General features: G+C 41.8%; 1 protein-coding gene across 2 annotated transcripts in view; it reads left to right on the forward strand.

The window, feature by feature from the left end:
• Positions 1-12930, forward strand: part of PBX1 (PBX homeobox 1) — a 316793-nt gene extending 303863 nt beyond the window's left edge. Inside the window, exon 9 of one of the 2 annotated variants that reach the window (XM_079904779.1) lies at positions 12779-12930. In XM_079904779.1, the coding sequence (XP_079760905.1) occupies positions 12779-12799 (21 nt within the window). In that variant the 3' untranslated portion in view covers positions 12800-12930. The remainder of the gene's footprint in view (positions 1-12778) is intronic. The other variant, XM_079904781.1, reaches the window with a different exon arrangement.
• The last annotated feature ends 830 nt before the right edge of the window (positions 12931-13760 follow it).

Genomic DNA, 13760 nt, shown 5'->3' on the forward strand with positions numbered 1-13760 from the left:
GTTAAATGCCATCCTATTAGATTTGGTCCTTGAGTCCAGCCTGGCGAGACCTTTTTGGATCCTGATTTTGTCATCCAGCATATTAACTCATTACTCTCAGACAATGTATTCAATGTGCAGCAGAGAGCTACCATTTTGGGAGCATGTCTCTGACAGATACTGTGCTTTACAGATCACATTATTTCATTCTGCCTTCACCAACTCTACAAAGTGCGTGCTGTCCCCATTTTATAGCTAAGCGCACTGTGACTCAGAAAGATTAAGTAACTTGTCCAAAGATATAGAGCCAGTATGTAGTAGAGTCAGGATTTGAACCCAACTCCGTCTGACTCTAAAGGCCAGGTACATAGCCACCCTCCTATGCTGCTTTCATCCAAGCCATATTTTGCACAGGACAGGACAGGTCCCGGGCCTTGTAGAAAAATACCTGAGAGCGATTTTGCCTGAGGGTTGATTCGTATATCATGATTCCTTCCCTGTGATTGGCATGTTACCTCCCACGGTACCCGCCTGATCCCAAGGCATAACAAGAAGAATTTTGTACACTGTTTTGAAGAAATGCACTCATAGTAATTCTGTGCTATTCCATGAGTCCCCTACCAAATTGTAAATGATGTGAATGTGGGGTGACTTCTTTTTGGTAGCTTCATGCTGCCCTCTGTTAAGTCCCAGATTCCTTTACTACCTGCTCTGAAATGGTTGTTTAAAGAATTAAGTCTAGAGTCTTGCCCAGGAATATTGCTGAGTCTTCTTCATTGGGAGTTGGGGGGTACACTTTCTTTCACCAGGCTTCTAAGAGCTACAGCAAAATATCTCTCAAATATCCCATATCCCCATCCTAATTAATTACAGATCAATCTTCCATGAATTTACATAAAACTTTGTTGAATATGCTTTAAAATCTTAGCCAGTACTACCTTTTAAACTAGACTTCCATTTACATATGTGACTCACAGGACCAGTGTCCAGTGACAACCTTACATTTAGGCCTTACAATGACAGCTTCTGTAAAAATTATTACTACAGAAATAAATTCGTATTGGCTTTTAATTTCAAAAACCCTAATTAAGTTTCTTAACAGTTTCTCTTGTGGCAGACACCTTTGACCTGAGACCGCTGAGGAATCCAGGGAAAAGGTGGAGACAAGCCTTTTGTCAAAGATTGTTTAGAGAGCAACAGTAAAAAAAAAAAAAAGAAATAGGGACATGAAGGGAGCAGGCACACACCTTTTGTTCTGATTCTGGGCTTGAAAACCAAACCTCTGCAGGTGACAAGTCTGAGCATCTGATAAGGGGGGCTGCATCCCCCAGAATTCTGAGGTGTGCACTGTCCAAGGAGCTGTCCACTTTTGGGGTGGTTCACTTAAACTTTTTCTTATCCTTATTGGGTATAGTTTGATTTAGGGACCATTAGACTCAGGTATTAGGTCTTCTAAGAGTGCAGTCCTGTCTTCCCCATCTTTCAGTGAGACCTTCTACATATTTTCTCTCTGCTGTGAGATCTTCTGTCACAGCAGATCTCTGTCTTGACTGATATTTTATGTATAAATAAAATGCATGTATATATGTAAGTATATGTATTAAATCACCTATACCATGATACTTATTTAACTATATGCATTTTGCATGTTTTATGTTAAAGATATTATTTTACACATACACATACATTCTTACAGTATAATTTTCACACACATCAATCCACACTTATAATCATCTTTCTATTGCACATTTTCATGGATTTTTTTTTTTTTGCGGTACGCGGGCCTCTCACTGTTGTGGCCTCTCCCGTTGCGGAGCACAGGCTCCAGACACACAGGCTCAGCGGCCGTGGCTCACGGACCCAGCCGCTCTGCGGCATGTGGGATCTTCCCGGACCGGGGCACGAACCCGCGTCCCCTGCATCGACAGGCGGACTCTCCACCAATGTGCCACCAGGGAAGCCCCTCTATTGCACATTTTAATGCGCAGTAGAAAGGTAGAGTCATTATAGGTTACTGTAGACAGGAAAATGGGGGGTCTTGAGTTTGCTCCTCAAAACCCTCCTCCATCACAAAACCCCCTTGCATGTAGACTAAAGGCGCAGAATTTATACCAAGTTCCATTCTACCTAAGTTCATAAGTATCATAGGATGGAAGAAATAGAAAGGTCTTTGGAAGAACCAAAGTTAGTCATCCCAATAGGGTGGTGAAAAATTTACAGTCCAGAAACACTTGCCTAAAATGACATGGCTTATTGTCAGAGTATAAACTCTGGGTTCATGCTGGCTGGCTAGGTTCTCTGGGAAGCAGACACTCAGGTGAAGTAAGGACTTAAAAATGTTTATTGGAGAGTTACATCTGTGAAGGAAAAGGGGAAGGAAGCATGATTGGGTAGAGAAGCCATCAAACAGTGATGCACACCTGAAAAAAAGGAGCTCTGGAACAAAGCCTGCCTTTTAGATGAGTCCCGCGTTGGGCAGAAAAGGCCAACCTTTGGACCATGGCCATGCTCAGTCACTGTCTGAGGTGGACCCTGAAGGCTCTAACAACCAGAGACTGCCAGCTAATACACACCTCGGGGCTGGGCAATGAGCCCTTCCTTGAAGGGAGATGCGAGTGGTGGATTTCCATGCCTGCCATACACCTGGGGTTCACACCTGTAGGCTTCATATCAGTTCTAGAGAGACATAGCTTCAGTGACTTATTATTATAGTAATGCTTATTTTTATTTATTGTAAAGTAAGAGTATTATCTCAGTAGATACATTACAAATGCCAAGAGGAAAAAAACATGTATATATATATATGTATATATATAGTATATACATATATATATATACATATATATATATATATATATATATATATATATATACTAATTGGTTTTTCATTAAAATATTTTACAGCCGGCACTTGGGCAAGCTATTGGAAATGGCCTAAGGGGTCTCCAGAGTGAAGGTCAGTGAACTCAGGACAACCCCTTGGATTTTCCATTAGTGAAGAGTTAGATGAAATAATAAATAAATTATTATTAAGCGCTTTGCAAATCCAATGTTATGTAACTGCTAAATAATCATAATAATAGAGTAGTATGCTGATCTTGATAAACAGGTCGGCTACCATGTCATTGAAAGTGGATGGCGCAGCAACGTCAGTTAAGATGAATTAGCTCCTCATTCTCAGAGCTCGGCACCTGCGCGGTCTCTTCTGCTGGGACGCTCAAGCCTCCATATGCGCCCCTCAACTTGCCCCGCCCCTGATCTCTGTGGGACAATTAGCCGAGGAGAGGGATGCTGGGTGGCTTTAAGGGGGTCGTAAAAAGGCTCCTGTGTAGGGATATTGAAAGCAGACTGAAATGAGTGTGTAAGGATTTGCACTTCTGAGAAGTCAGGTCTAATCTATAAGGCGAAAGGGGGCAGAGAACGAACATTTATTGAGTTCCTCCTGTGACCCAGGCCCTGTGTTCAGGGTTCTGGGTTTATTATCTCATTTATCCTCCAGGCCAGCACATTACGGTAACAGAGGAGTGGAATAAAGCAGAAGGCATGACTATTTTCTGTAGAAAAGCACAAAGCCTGAGCCCAGCGGTGTAGCTGGTGTTTTGCTTTTTGCATTCTGGGCAGGAGTGGGACCTGGAGGACAATGGCGAGGGGCCTCCAGGGCATGAGGGAAAGCTTGATCCAATGATTGATCACAGTCCCCAAGTGCTCAGACCTTTCAGGACACACATTTGTATGGTGACAGTCACTTCACCCTTTGGGGTACACCCAGAATAACTGCTCCTCCTAGCCTCCACCGTGGACCTGATGCCACCTGGACAGCAAAGTTCAACGGAGCCTCACTCAGACCTTCCGCACACCTCCACAACAGTCGGCAGATACTGATCCAGGGTTACCAGGAGCCAAACACTCCACTGAGGGGCGTATGCACATCACCTCATTTAATTCTCCCGGCAACACTGTGGTGCAGGATTTAATGCCTCTGAGTTTTCACCTGAAGTGAGAACACCTAAGATTTTGCCAAGTAACTTGCAAAAGTCACACAACTAGTTCAAGAGGAAAGAGATGAGAACCAGGTCCGTCAGCAAAGCCTGGGCTTTTAACTATGTGGAATCTTGTCACACCACATGTGAACTCAGCGGCCCTGATGCTTGGGGATTTGTTTCTTTTTTGCCCAACACTGGGCTGTGTTATTAATAATGATTAATTATTCTTTGTTTAACTGTCTGATTTTGAGGGTATAAAAGTAGATTGTTTTTTCTTTAACAGTTTCTTTTATTCAGCATAATTGACATATAATAAACTGTACATATTTGAAATACACAATTTGATTAATTTTGACGTACATATGCACCAGTGATGCCATCACCACAATCAAGGTAGTAAACATATCCATCACCTTCAAAAGTTTTCTTTTCGATTCATCCATCCCAGCCCATTCACCTAATACCTTCCCCAAGCAACCATTGATCTGTTCTCTGTCAGTGTAATTAGCTTGCATTTTCCAGAGTTTTATATAAATGGAATCATGTAGTATATAGTATTTGTTGGTCTGGCTTCTCTCACTCAGCATAGTTATTTTGTGATTCATCCAAGTGGTTTCTTTTTTTTTTTTTTGCGGTACGCGGGCCTCTCACTGTTGTGGCCTCTCCCGTTGCGGAGCACAGGCTCCGGACGCGCAGGCTCAGTGGCCATGGCTCACGGGCCCAGCCGCTCCGCGGCATGTGGGATCTTCCCGGACCGGGGCACGAACCGCGTCTGCTGCATCGGTAGGCGGACTCTCAACCACTGTGCCTCCAGGGAAGCCCCAAGTGTTTTCTTTGTTTTATTTACAGAGACATAAGGACTTGGAATAATTAGTTTGTATCTAATTTTAGCTTTGGACTCAGTCAAGAGTACAAATTCTAGTTCTGTCACTTACTATCTGTGTGCTAAGTGGTCATTTTCTTAACCTCTACAAGGCTTAATTTTCTCATCTGTGAAATGGGCGTAATAAAAGCTACGTTACAGAGTTGGTGTGTGAGTTAGATGAGGTAATATAGGTAAAATGAATAGCACAGAATCTGTCCATGGTAAGCGCTTAGTTTTGCAATTAAAATAAATTTTTTTTTCATCAAAATCCCCTTTGATGTCCTTCGGTCCTCACTATCAAGTAATATAATAATAGTTGGCATATATTGTGTCAAGTAGAATACTAAATGTGACATACAAATTAGCTCTTTTCATTTTCACAAGAAGCCTAACAAGTATGTGGGGACATTATTACCCCAGTTAGAGTTGAGGAAACCGAGATAGAGAAGTATGGCAATTACCCATTCTCACAGATAGTAGGTGGTGGATCAGAATTTGAACTGAGGCTGTCGGGATCAAGACCCTTTTTTTTGATTGGGATGCCTTTCCATATGCAGTGATGTCATCCACTAACACTAGGGTTCAAGTTTTAGGAAAAAAACAGATATGAAAACCATATTAGTAACTAAGCAAAAGAGAAATAGCTAATAACATTTTAAAAATTATCATTGATGGGCTTCCCTGGTGGCGCAGTGGTTGAGAGTCCGCCTGCTGATGCAGGGGACACGGGTTCGTGCCCCGGTCCGGGAAGATCCCACATGCCGCGGAGTGGCTGGGCCCGTGAGCCATGGCCACTGAGCCTGCGCGTCCGGAGCCTGTGCTCTGCAACGGGAGAGGCCACAACAGTAAGAAGCCCGCGTACCGCAAAAAAAAAAAAAAAAAAAATTATCATTGATACACCAATTGTTAAGGGATATCCAGTACTTCAAATGTACTATAGGCAAATGTACTTGTAATTTGACATTATGAAGAGGAATCCACACCTGATTCTAGGTCTAACTGTGAGTAAATCAAAGACAAGGAATCTGTAAAGAAGTAATTAAGGCAGATAGAATAGATTCCGCCTTCCCTGGAAAACACTGGAGAGGGAGCTGAGTGTTCTCTGTCTGAGTCGTAAGTTTTAGAGCAACCCCAGAAAGTAGGCCAATCAGTGAGGTTGCACAGTCCCAGCTGAGCAGGCTGTATGCACCCCAAGTTTGGGGACTGACTGTCAATTTAGAGTCCATTGGAATAGCTGTTACAGTAGAATAGAGAAACTCAGCTATATCTTCGGTTGTCTTAAGTACAGTAATTGGTTTTCATTAAAGATTCGGAATTTGATAGAACAGAGCGAGGGTGCTTTTAATTCAGTTCAGATGGACAAACATTTCTTATTTGCCTGATATGCACAGAATCTCTGCCTTGGAGAAATTCCTGTTTTTAGTGGGATAGAAGATGAAAGATACAAATAAGATAATTTCAGTGGTGAAAAATAGACCTGAATTGAAGGGATATTTAGAAGTCAAAATTGATAAACTCATTGTACACCTAGAAGTAGGCATAAAGGAGAGGTTGGGGTTATGGTCTGGAAACTGTGAGCCACTCAAAAACACAGAGAATTAAGACAAACAGACTTCGCAAACTAGGTAATGAGGGTAATTTTGGGAACCTTGGCTCTGAGGTGTAAGAGGAGATCCAGGTGGAAACTTCTAACAGGCAGTTGTGTTCCTGCATACTAAGCTCAGGGGTGAGGTCAAGGTTGAAGATAAAGGCTTGGGAGCTGTCAACATATGGGATGGGTGCCGTGGAAGCCATGGGAATGAATGTGATCTCCCAGCGGAGTGCGTGGAGTAAGACGAAGTTGTTAACATGGTCGTCCAGATGGTTAAAAATAGGATGGACCGAAAACCAATATCAGAAAGCATATTAAAGTTATAGGAATGGAGATTATCATTTAGATCTTTCCTAGTCCCAACTTTTTCAAATCCGCTCATTTCAAGCATACGTCGTTTATTCCCTGTGAATAGATGCGAATTATAATTCAATGTATCCCATTGAAAGGCAGTACTTAAAAGGAAAAAGAACCCCAAAGCAAACACAAAAGCCTGCTCTGGGTGTGGTCCTTCACCTACTAGTGGGGGCGGTCGCTCTGGAGGACCCTGGGGTAGGGATGGTAGGCAGAGGTGCAGGTGGGATAGAGCAGCTCTTCTGTGAACATAAATCTGACATCAACAGTGGTGTCTTTCTGAACCAGTTTTCCTTTATCAGGGGTGGAGAAGATTAAGATACTGAACTGAAAAGAAGGCTTACAGTTTATGACATTTAGCTAGTTGTGTACTGACCTCATCAAACTTTAAACTATGCCTACCCATCTCCTCATACCCGTATTTCTCTATCATTCAGTCAACAAACACATGTTGAACACCTTCTCTGTGTAGGCACATGTCAAGTGCTAGGGCCACAGAGAGGAGTAGTATTTGGTTCTTGTTCTTGAGAAACAGAGAATACACTCCTAATAGTGTGCTAATTACCAAAACGTTTCCCATTGTCATAGTCCTTTATATGTGTCAAAGAAATCTCATCTCATTATAGTGTTGGAGTTCTACAACACGTCAGTGAAGGAAGTAGGGGAATGATAATTATTATTCATATTATATACATATAATATTATAATATATATTATGCATATATCCTGATATTATTATTATGCATGGGTAGCTGAGACACAAAGGTGGATTGACTTGGGGAAGGTCAATCAGTGGCTGAGATCCAGATCTTTTTGGCCAAGTGTTCTTTCTGCGAAGGAGAATGTTTTCTTCCCCAGCATGCTCATCCTGGGCACCTTGCCTTTGCAATTTCCTGGTTGTCTTTTTTGTCTCTTTCTGCTGACAAATTGGACAGGCCCTTGGGGAATAGCGACTCAAGAATAACTTGCCATTGGTCAAGCACTAAATCCCACAGGTGTAGGACAGACTTTGGAGGAGCCACTATCCCTCTCTCTGCCCCCTCAAAGCCCCCACTGTTTGTCTGGAAGGAAGTATGCTTATCAGTTCTGTACGTACCAGGGAGCAGCTAGCAGAACCAAATTAGCTCAAACTGGCTGCCGTTCAGGTCAGCTAATTAAATTAGCTATTGTTGCATTACTGATAAGGACAGTTTGGAAGAGGAAAAAAGCCACTCATCCCAGCAGCCATAGGCTAATGCCAAGAAAATGTGTTAATGGGAACACTCTGAAAGGAAACCCCTCTGACTAGCAGCCGTACCTAGGGGTCTTTGGTGGACGGTTCTCCTAGCCATCTGCTCTAATCTCAATGCTCCCAGCCCTCTCTGGCTCTGATCCTTATGGGCACTACCACTCTCCAGCTTTCTGGTACCCAGCTGCGGCCAGGGCAACGCTTTCCTTTTCCCACCATGAGTTCATCTTCCTGGGAGTCTGGAAAGAAATGGGAATTTTTCTGGGAGAAAATAGCTCACTGATATGTCCTAAAATATAATCTCGCCATTGCATAGAAGCCAGTTGATATTTGCAAGAGCCAGGAAGAAAGTTGGGGGTGGTGGGGGAAGAGACAGAGACAGAGAGAGAGGGAGGGAGGAGGGAGGGAGGGAAGGAAGGAAAGAAGGCAGGAAGGAAGGAAGGAAGGAGAAAGAAAGAGGGGAAGGAGGGAAGGAAAGAAGAAGGAAGGAAAGAAGGAAGGAAGGAAGGAAGGAAGGGAGAATGGGAAGGAAGAGGAAGAAAAGAACTAGAAATGTCCTAAAAGTCTTTATTTTTTCCATCCCAGCATCTGCCCCTCTGCTTGGTAACAGCCTCTCCACCATTATGGGCAGCCTTGTTGAGGCTCTAATTAAGTTGGCTGCTATCTTTGGCTGAGATTTGCACACATGGACATACCCTACTGGCCTCTGTCCTGGGGCTCTGGGTCTTGAGTAAAGAGCTACAGGAGAGAGTGTTAGGTGCTCACTCGCTTCAGCAGCAGCGCTTCAATTAAACCTCTTCCCCTACACGGTACCCCTCCCACCGTCAGCCTCCACCCCCCTCAACTCACCCACAAAACTGTCCTGGTTGCATCTTTTTCCAAGACTAATTACCCAGCCTTCCCTAAGTCCTGTGAACTAACTGATATCTTTCTGGTTCATTCCTTTTCTGCTTAAATTAACCAGTCTGTTTCATGTAATCCAAGTGACTTAGAGATTGTTTAGTCCAACCCCTTTCTTTGACAGAGGAGGCTGAGGACCAGAGATATTAAGTGATATTCTCAGAATCACACAGATAATAATTAGCACATGGGGCCTAGAATCCAGGCCTCTAACTCCATGAGATGCTGCTGCCTGAATACAGAGCTCACTGTGCATCTCCTGAGAAAGTGGGGCAACTCCCGGAAACTGCCTGAGAGTCTGCAAGGAGAGCCTGGGAAATTCTCAACGGCTACCCTCATTTTCATGACTCCCTTTTCTTTCTTTTTTTGGTGTATGTGTATTTTTTTAATTGAGGTGAAATTTGTATACCATACAGTTAGCCATTAAAAAGTGTACAGTGCAGAAGTATTCAGAGTATTCAACAATGTTGTACAACAAGCATCTCTCTCGAGGTTCAAAACGTTTTCATCATCCTATAAAAACACCCCACACCCGTTAAGTAATCATTCCGCATTCCTCCCGCCCCCATCACCTGGTAACCTCTAGGCTGCTTTCTGTCTCTGTGGATTTGCCTATTACGGATATATCATATAAAAGGAATTATATAATAGGTGAGATTTTGTGTCTGGCTTCTTTCACTCAGCATAATGTTTTCAAAGTTCATCTATGTCATAGCACGTATCAGTACTTTGTCCCTTTTCGTAACTGAATAATATTCTATTGTGTGGCTATACCACAGTTCATTCATCCATTCATTTGTTGATGAGAATTTGAGTTGTTTCCACCTTTTGGTTATTATGACAGTGTCCCTATGAACATTCATGTATGAGTAAGTTTCTGTCTGGACGTGTGTTCATTTCTCTTGGATATATACTGAGAATGGAATTGTTGGGTCGTCTGATAATTCTATATTTAACTTTTGGAGAAACTGTAAAATTGTTTTCCATAGCATATTTCTCCCAGCAATTTTTTTCTGACTGTACCTTCCCTAGACCTTGTCCTATCTGCCTCTGTGGCCCATTCAGTGGCTTGCATCTTGTAGGTATCACAATGGGGGAAATATTTATTACTGTAACAGGAACTACTAAAGAGAGAATGATCTTTTTGGAGAAAAAGAAGAGTGACTTTTGAGGTGTCAGCATTATGAGGTGAGTGTGAAGACGTAAGAATGGAGATGCTGCTCTTTATCATACAGTGAGATGACTTTGGAGTGCTCAGGATAGCAGAAATGAAAGAAGGAGGAAACGTAGAAAGAAGAAGGGAGGAAAAAGGGAGCCTAAAAAAATGTCAGGGAGCTGAGTACTGGTTAACTGGGTATTGGGTAATGTGATTCTGCCCAACCTTGGCTGCCCCGAATTCTTCTGTAAAATATAGCATACACTTGGGCTTCCCTGGTGGCGCAGTGGTTGAGAGTACGCCTGCCGATGCAGGGGACATGGGTTCAGGCCCCGGTCTGGGAAGATCCCACATGCCGCGGAGCGGCTGGGCCCGTGAGCCATGGCCGCTGAGCCTGCGCATCTGGAGCCTGTGCTCCGCAACGGGAGAGGCCTCAACAGTGAGAGGCCCGCATACCAAAAAAAAAAAAAAAAAATATATATATATATATATATATATATATATATGGCATACACTCAAGTGTATATAGGTAGAGAGGCACAGACAAAGGTAGAAACCCCTCCTCTATGCCATACCTCACTTACTCCCATCTGAGTTAGCAGAAATTTGGGGGAGGCATCACCCATATTCAAGCTATGGAATTCCGCTAGATGAAAAGAGGCAGGGATGACTCCCTTTTCTTTTGATTTGATAAATTTTGTTTTGGATTTTTAAGTCATGGGATAATATCCTCCTGTAAGAAAACAAGTGAAATCGGTTATTGAAATTTTCCATATGTAAGTTCTTACATGTGCAATGTCTGTTTCTCACTATAAAATGTGAAAACGTCACAGTTCAAGTTTATTCTTAAGCCCTCGGTACCTACAGCTAGAGTGCTTTCTGCTGAACTCATGAATATTATAATTGAGGAAACCAGTAACATCAAGGAGAAGAACTGCTGTACTTACTTTATAGGGCAGCCTGTAATTATAGTTGGAAAAATGTGATATAGGCTATGCTCCAAAGTGATATGATATGTACTTACTTTAAATTTAGAAGTATATTCTCTAAGCCTCAGTTTCTTCATCTGCAGACAGGAAAGTTTAACTCTTCTCTCCCTTAAGCACCAGCATTCTAAGCTACTTGGTGAATTATAAAAGCTAGTGAAATAAATGAGAAATTATAAAAGTTAGCAAATTGGGCATAATTTACTGAAATAATTGAAAGAAAACTCTTCCAAGCCTTTAAGATAAAAACACAGTGAAAAGCCTTGCTACCAAAGCTGTTCAAAGAGACTTTAGTCCAAAAAGTCAAGTTCTACATCACTGTTCATTTTGAGGAGTACTAGAGGAAACTGAGGCCATCACTGTTCAGCTGCGGGGTGCTAATTCCATGAGAACCGATTCCACCTACAATATGTCGTTGAGAAGATGTTAGTGGTACTCCTGACCCAGAAGAAATCTGTCTTCCAAGGGCGTCAATTCAATCAACTGTCCTGTTGGGAATTTGATAGAAAGAAGTACCCTAGCCCTGGACAAATGGGTACTTTCACGGCATCCAGTAAAGTGAATATAATTATTGCTTTATATCTTCCTTTTATATTATAATAAAATAATATAAAATCATTACAAAATATGTAAACTTGGGACATTTCTTCATAATTCTATCTCCCTAACACAACAGTACTTATTTTCCTTATTCTCTTTTATTATTTGTTCCTCTGTATGTGTATGATGAATGTTTTGGCAATTTATTGATAGACTGATTTATTTTTAAAAGTTTGTCAAGCTGAACTTGGCCAATATACGAGTCTAGAATTTAGAATTACTGGTTCTTTTCCCAGCTTTGCTATACCTTCTCTTTCTCTCCTCTTCATCCTGTAGCCACAAAATGGGAACATTGACACCCTTTCCCCCTCTCCGTAGTGATTGGGGATGAAGCATCATGTCTGTGAGGTCTTCTCAGTTATTCAGAGACAAGTACAAACTAATATTAGATACATTATTAACTTCTGAAAACTATTTTTTTTCTCTAAAAAAAATCTGTTTGTATTAAGGCTGGGTTCTCTGTACGATTTACAAAAAGAGAAGATAGTTCTACAATGCTCCCTCTTCACATTCATTGACCCTTCATAATAGGATCAGGAGAGACTATCCTTTATCAATCCTTTTGAAATGGAGGCAGAAAAATGAGGTACAGAAGAAAGCCACTGGACTCAAATTAAAAGCACGTCGATGTAATTCCTGGGTTTGCAATTTATCAGCTGTATAATCTCAAGCAAGTTATTTAATATTCCTGGGATCAGTTGCTTCATCTATAAAACATGGGTAATAATAACTATTTCACAGGGCTGTTATGAGGACTAAACAAGCTAATGTAGGGGAAAGGACAACACAAATGATTCGCTTTTTCTTTCTTAAAAAAGAAATTATAAACAGTTACCCCACCGAATTATTCCTAATATTTATCACAGAGACCTTTTTCTCCACATTATACGAATGAAAAAGTAACTTCAATTTTGGATGGCTGATGAGCCATTTCCTGAATCATCTAGGTTCAGGCCTTTTCCTTCTCCTCCTATTTTCAGCTGGTTAGCTGCTTATTGAGATCTTGCCAGAGGGTGGGCAAAAGAAATAAAAACTGAAATCGGTCAATTTGACTCTTTGATAGCAGTCCTGATGAAAGATGTGTGGGTAGAGGGTGTTAAAGTTGTGAGTTAAACTGGAATTCTGCTTCTTACCAGGAAATTGCAAGAACCTACTAAGGGCTGGGATGTCCTGGTGCTGACAACTACTTCTCTTCTCTTGACTGAAGAAATGTCTTCCTCGACCTGAATAGTGGTCTGTCTTCCAGAATGACACATACTGACTTTTGAAGGAGTAAGAGGATACCTCCTGGTCAGTCACATCGGCCCAAACAACTATGGTGAGCAGTGGACTGGCACATGTTGCAACCAGATGACTGTTGCATCAACAGAATCCCAAAGCAATAATCACTCTTCTTTCTCTTCCCCACTAATCCAGCAATCAAATAATCACTTGTAAGCATTCACTATGTACCACCATATCATATAAAATGTGGTGAGTACCTACCTATATGACCTCTCAACCCTCAATAAAATTATAATACATTAAGAAAGCAAGAGTTGTGCATGTGAAAATACAACTAATTACATAGGGAAGAAGACAGTGAACACAGTTAGAGCATCTCCTGTATTCCATTCACTGTGCAAGGTGCTGTGTACATATTATTTTATCTAATCCCTACCACATCCCTGAGACACATTTCTATCCTTGTTCCACGGATGATGATACTGGGAGTCAGAGATGCTTAATAACTTGCCCAAGATCACATAGTGAGAAAAGTGTGGAGCCTGTTTTCAAGTTTAGAAGGATCTAACTTTATGGACTATGCCTCGTTACCCACTGCCAATGAGAGGAATCAGAGCTAGACATCGTTTATGCTGTTGGGTCAAGACAAGGCTCTTTAAAATACCTCCCAGTAAAATACATTGATAAAGTTTTGCCAAGTTCATTCATTGGTTTGGGAGAGATTTCTAGCCAGAGAATAAATGTTTGGATTCTGGAGGCAGGGATGGTGCATTTGAAATGACAGCCCTCTGGTCTCAGTTCTGCCATTATCTACAAGTGTTCATCTGAGCAAGTTGCTTCCCTCTTTTAGGCCTTTGGGTCACCGTCTGTAACATAGAGCATTTCTGGTTTGTC

Source organism: Stenella coeruleoalba (assembly GCF_951394435.1).
Source record: "Stenella coeruleoalba genome assembly, chromosome: 1".
NCBI classification, from domain to species: Eukaryota; Metazoa; Chordata; class Mammalia; order Artiodactyla; family Delphinidae; genus Stenella; species Stenella coeruleoalba.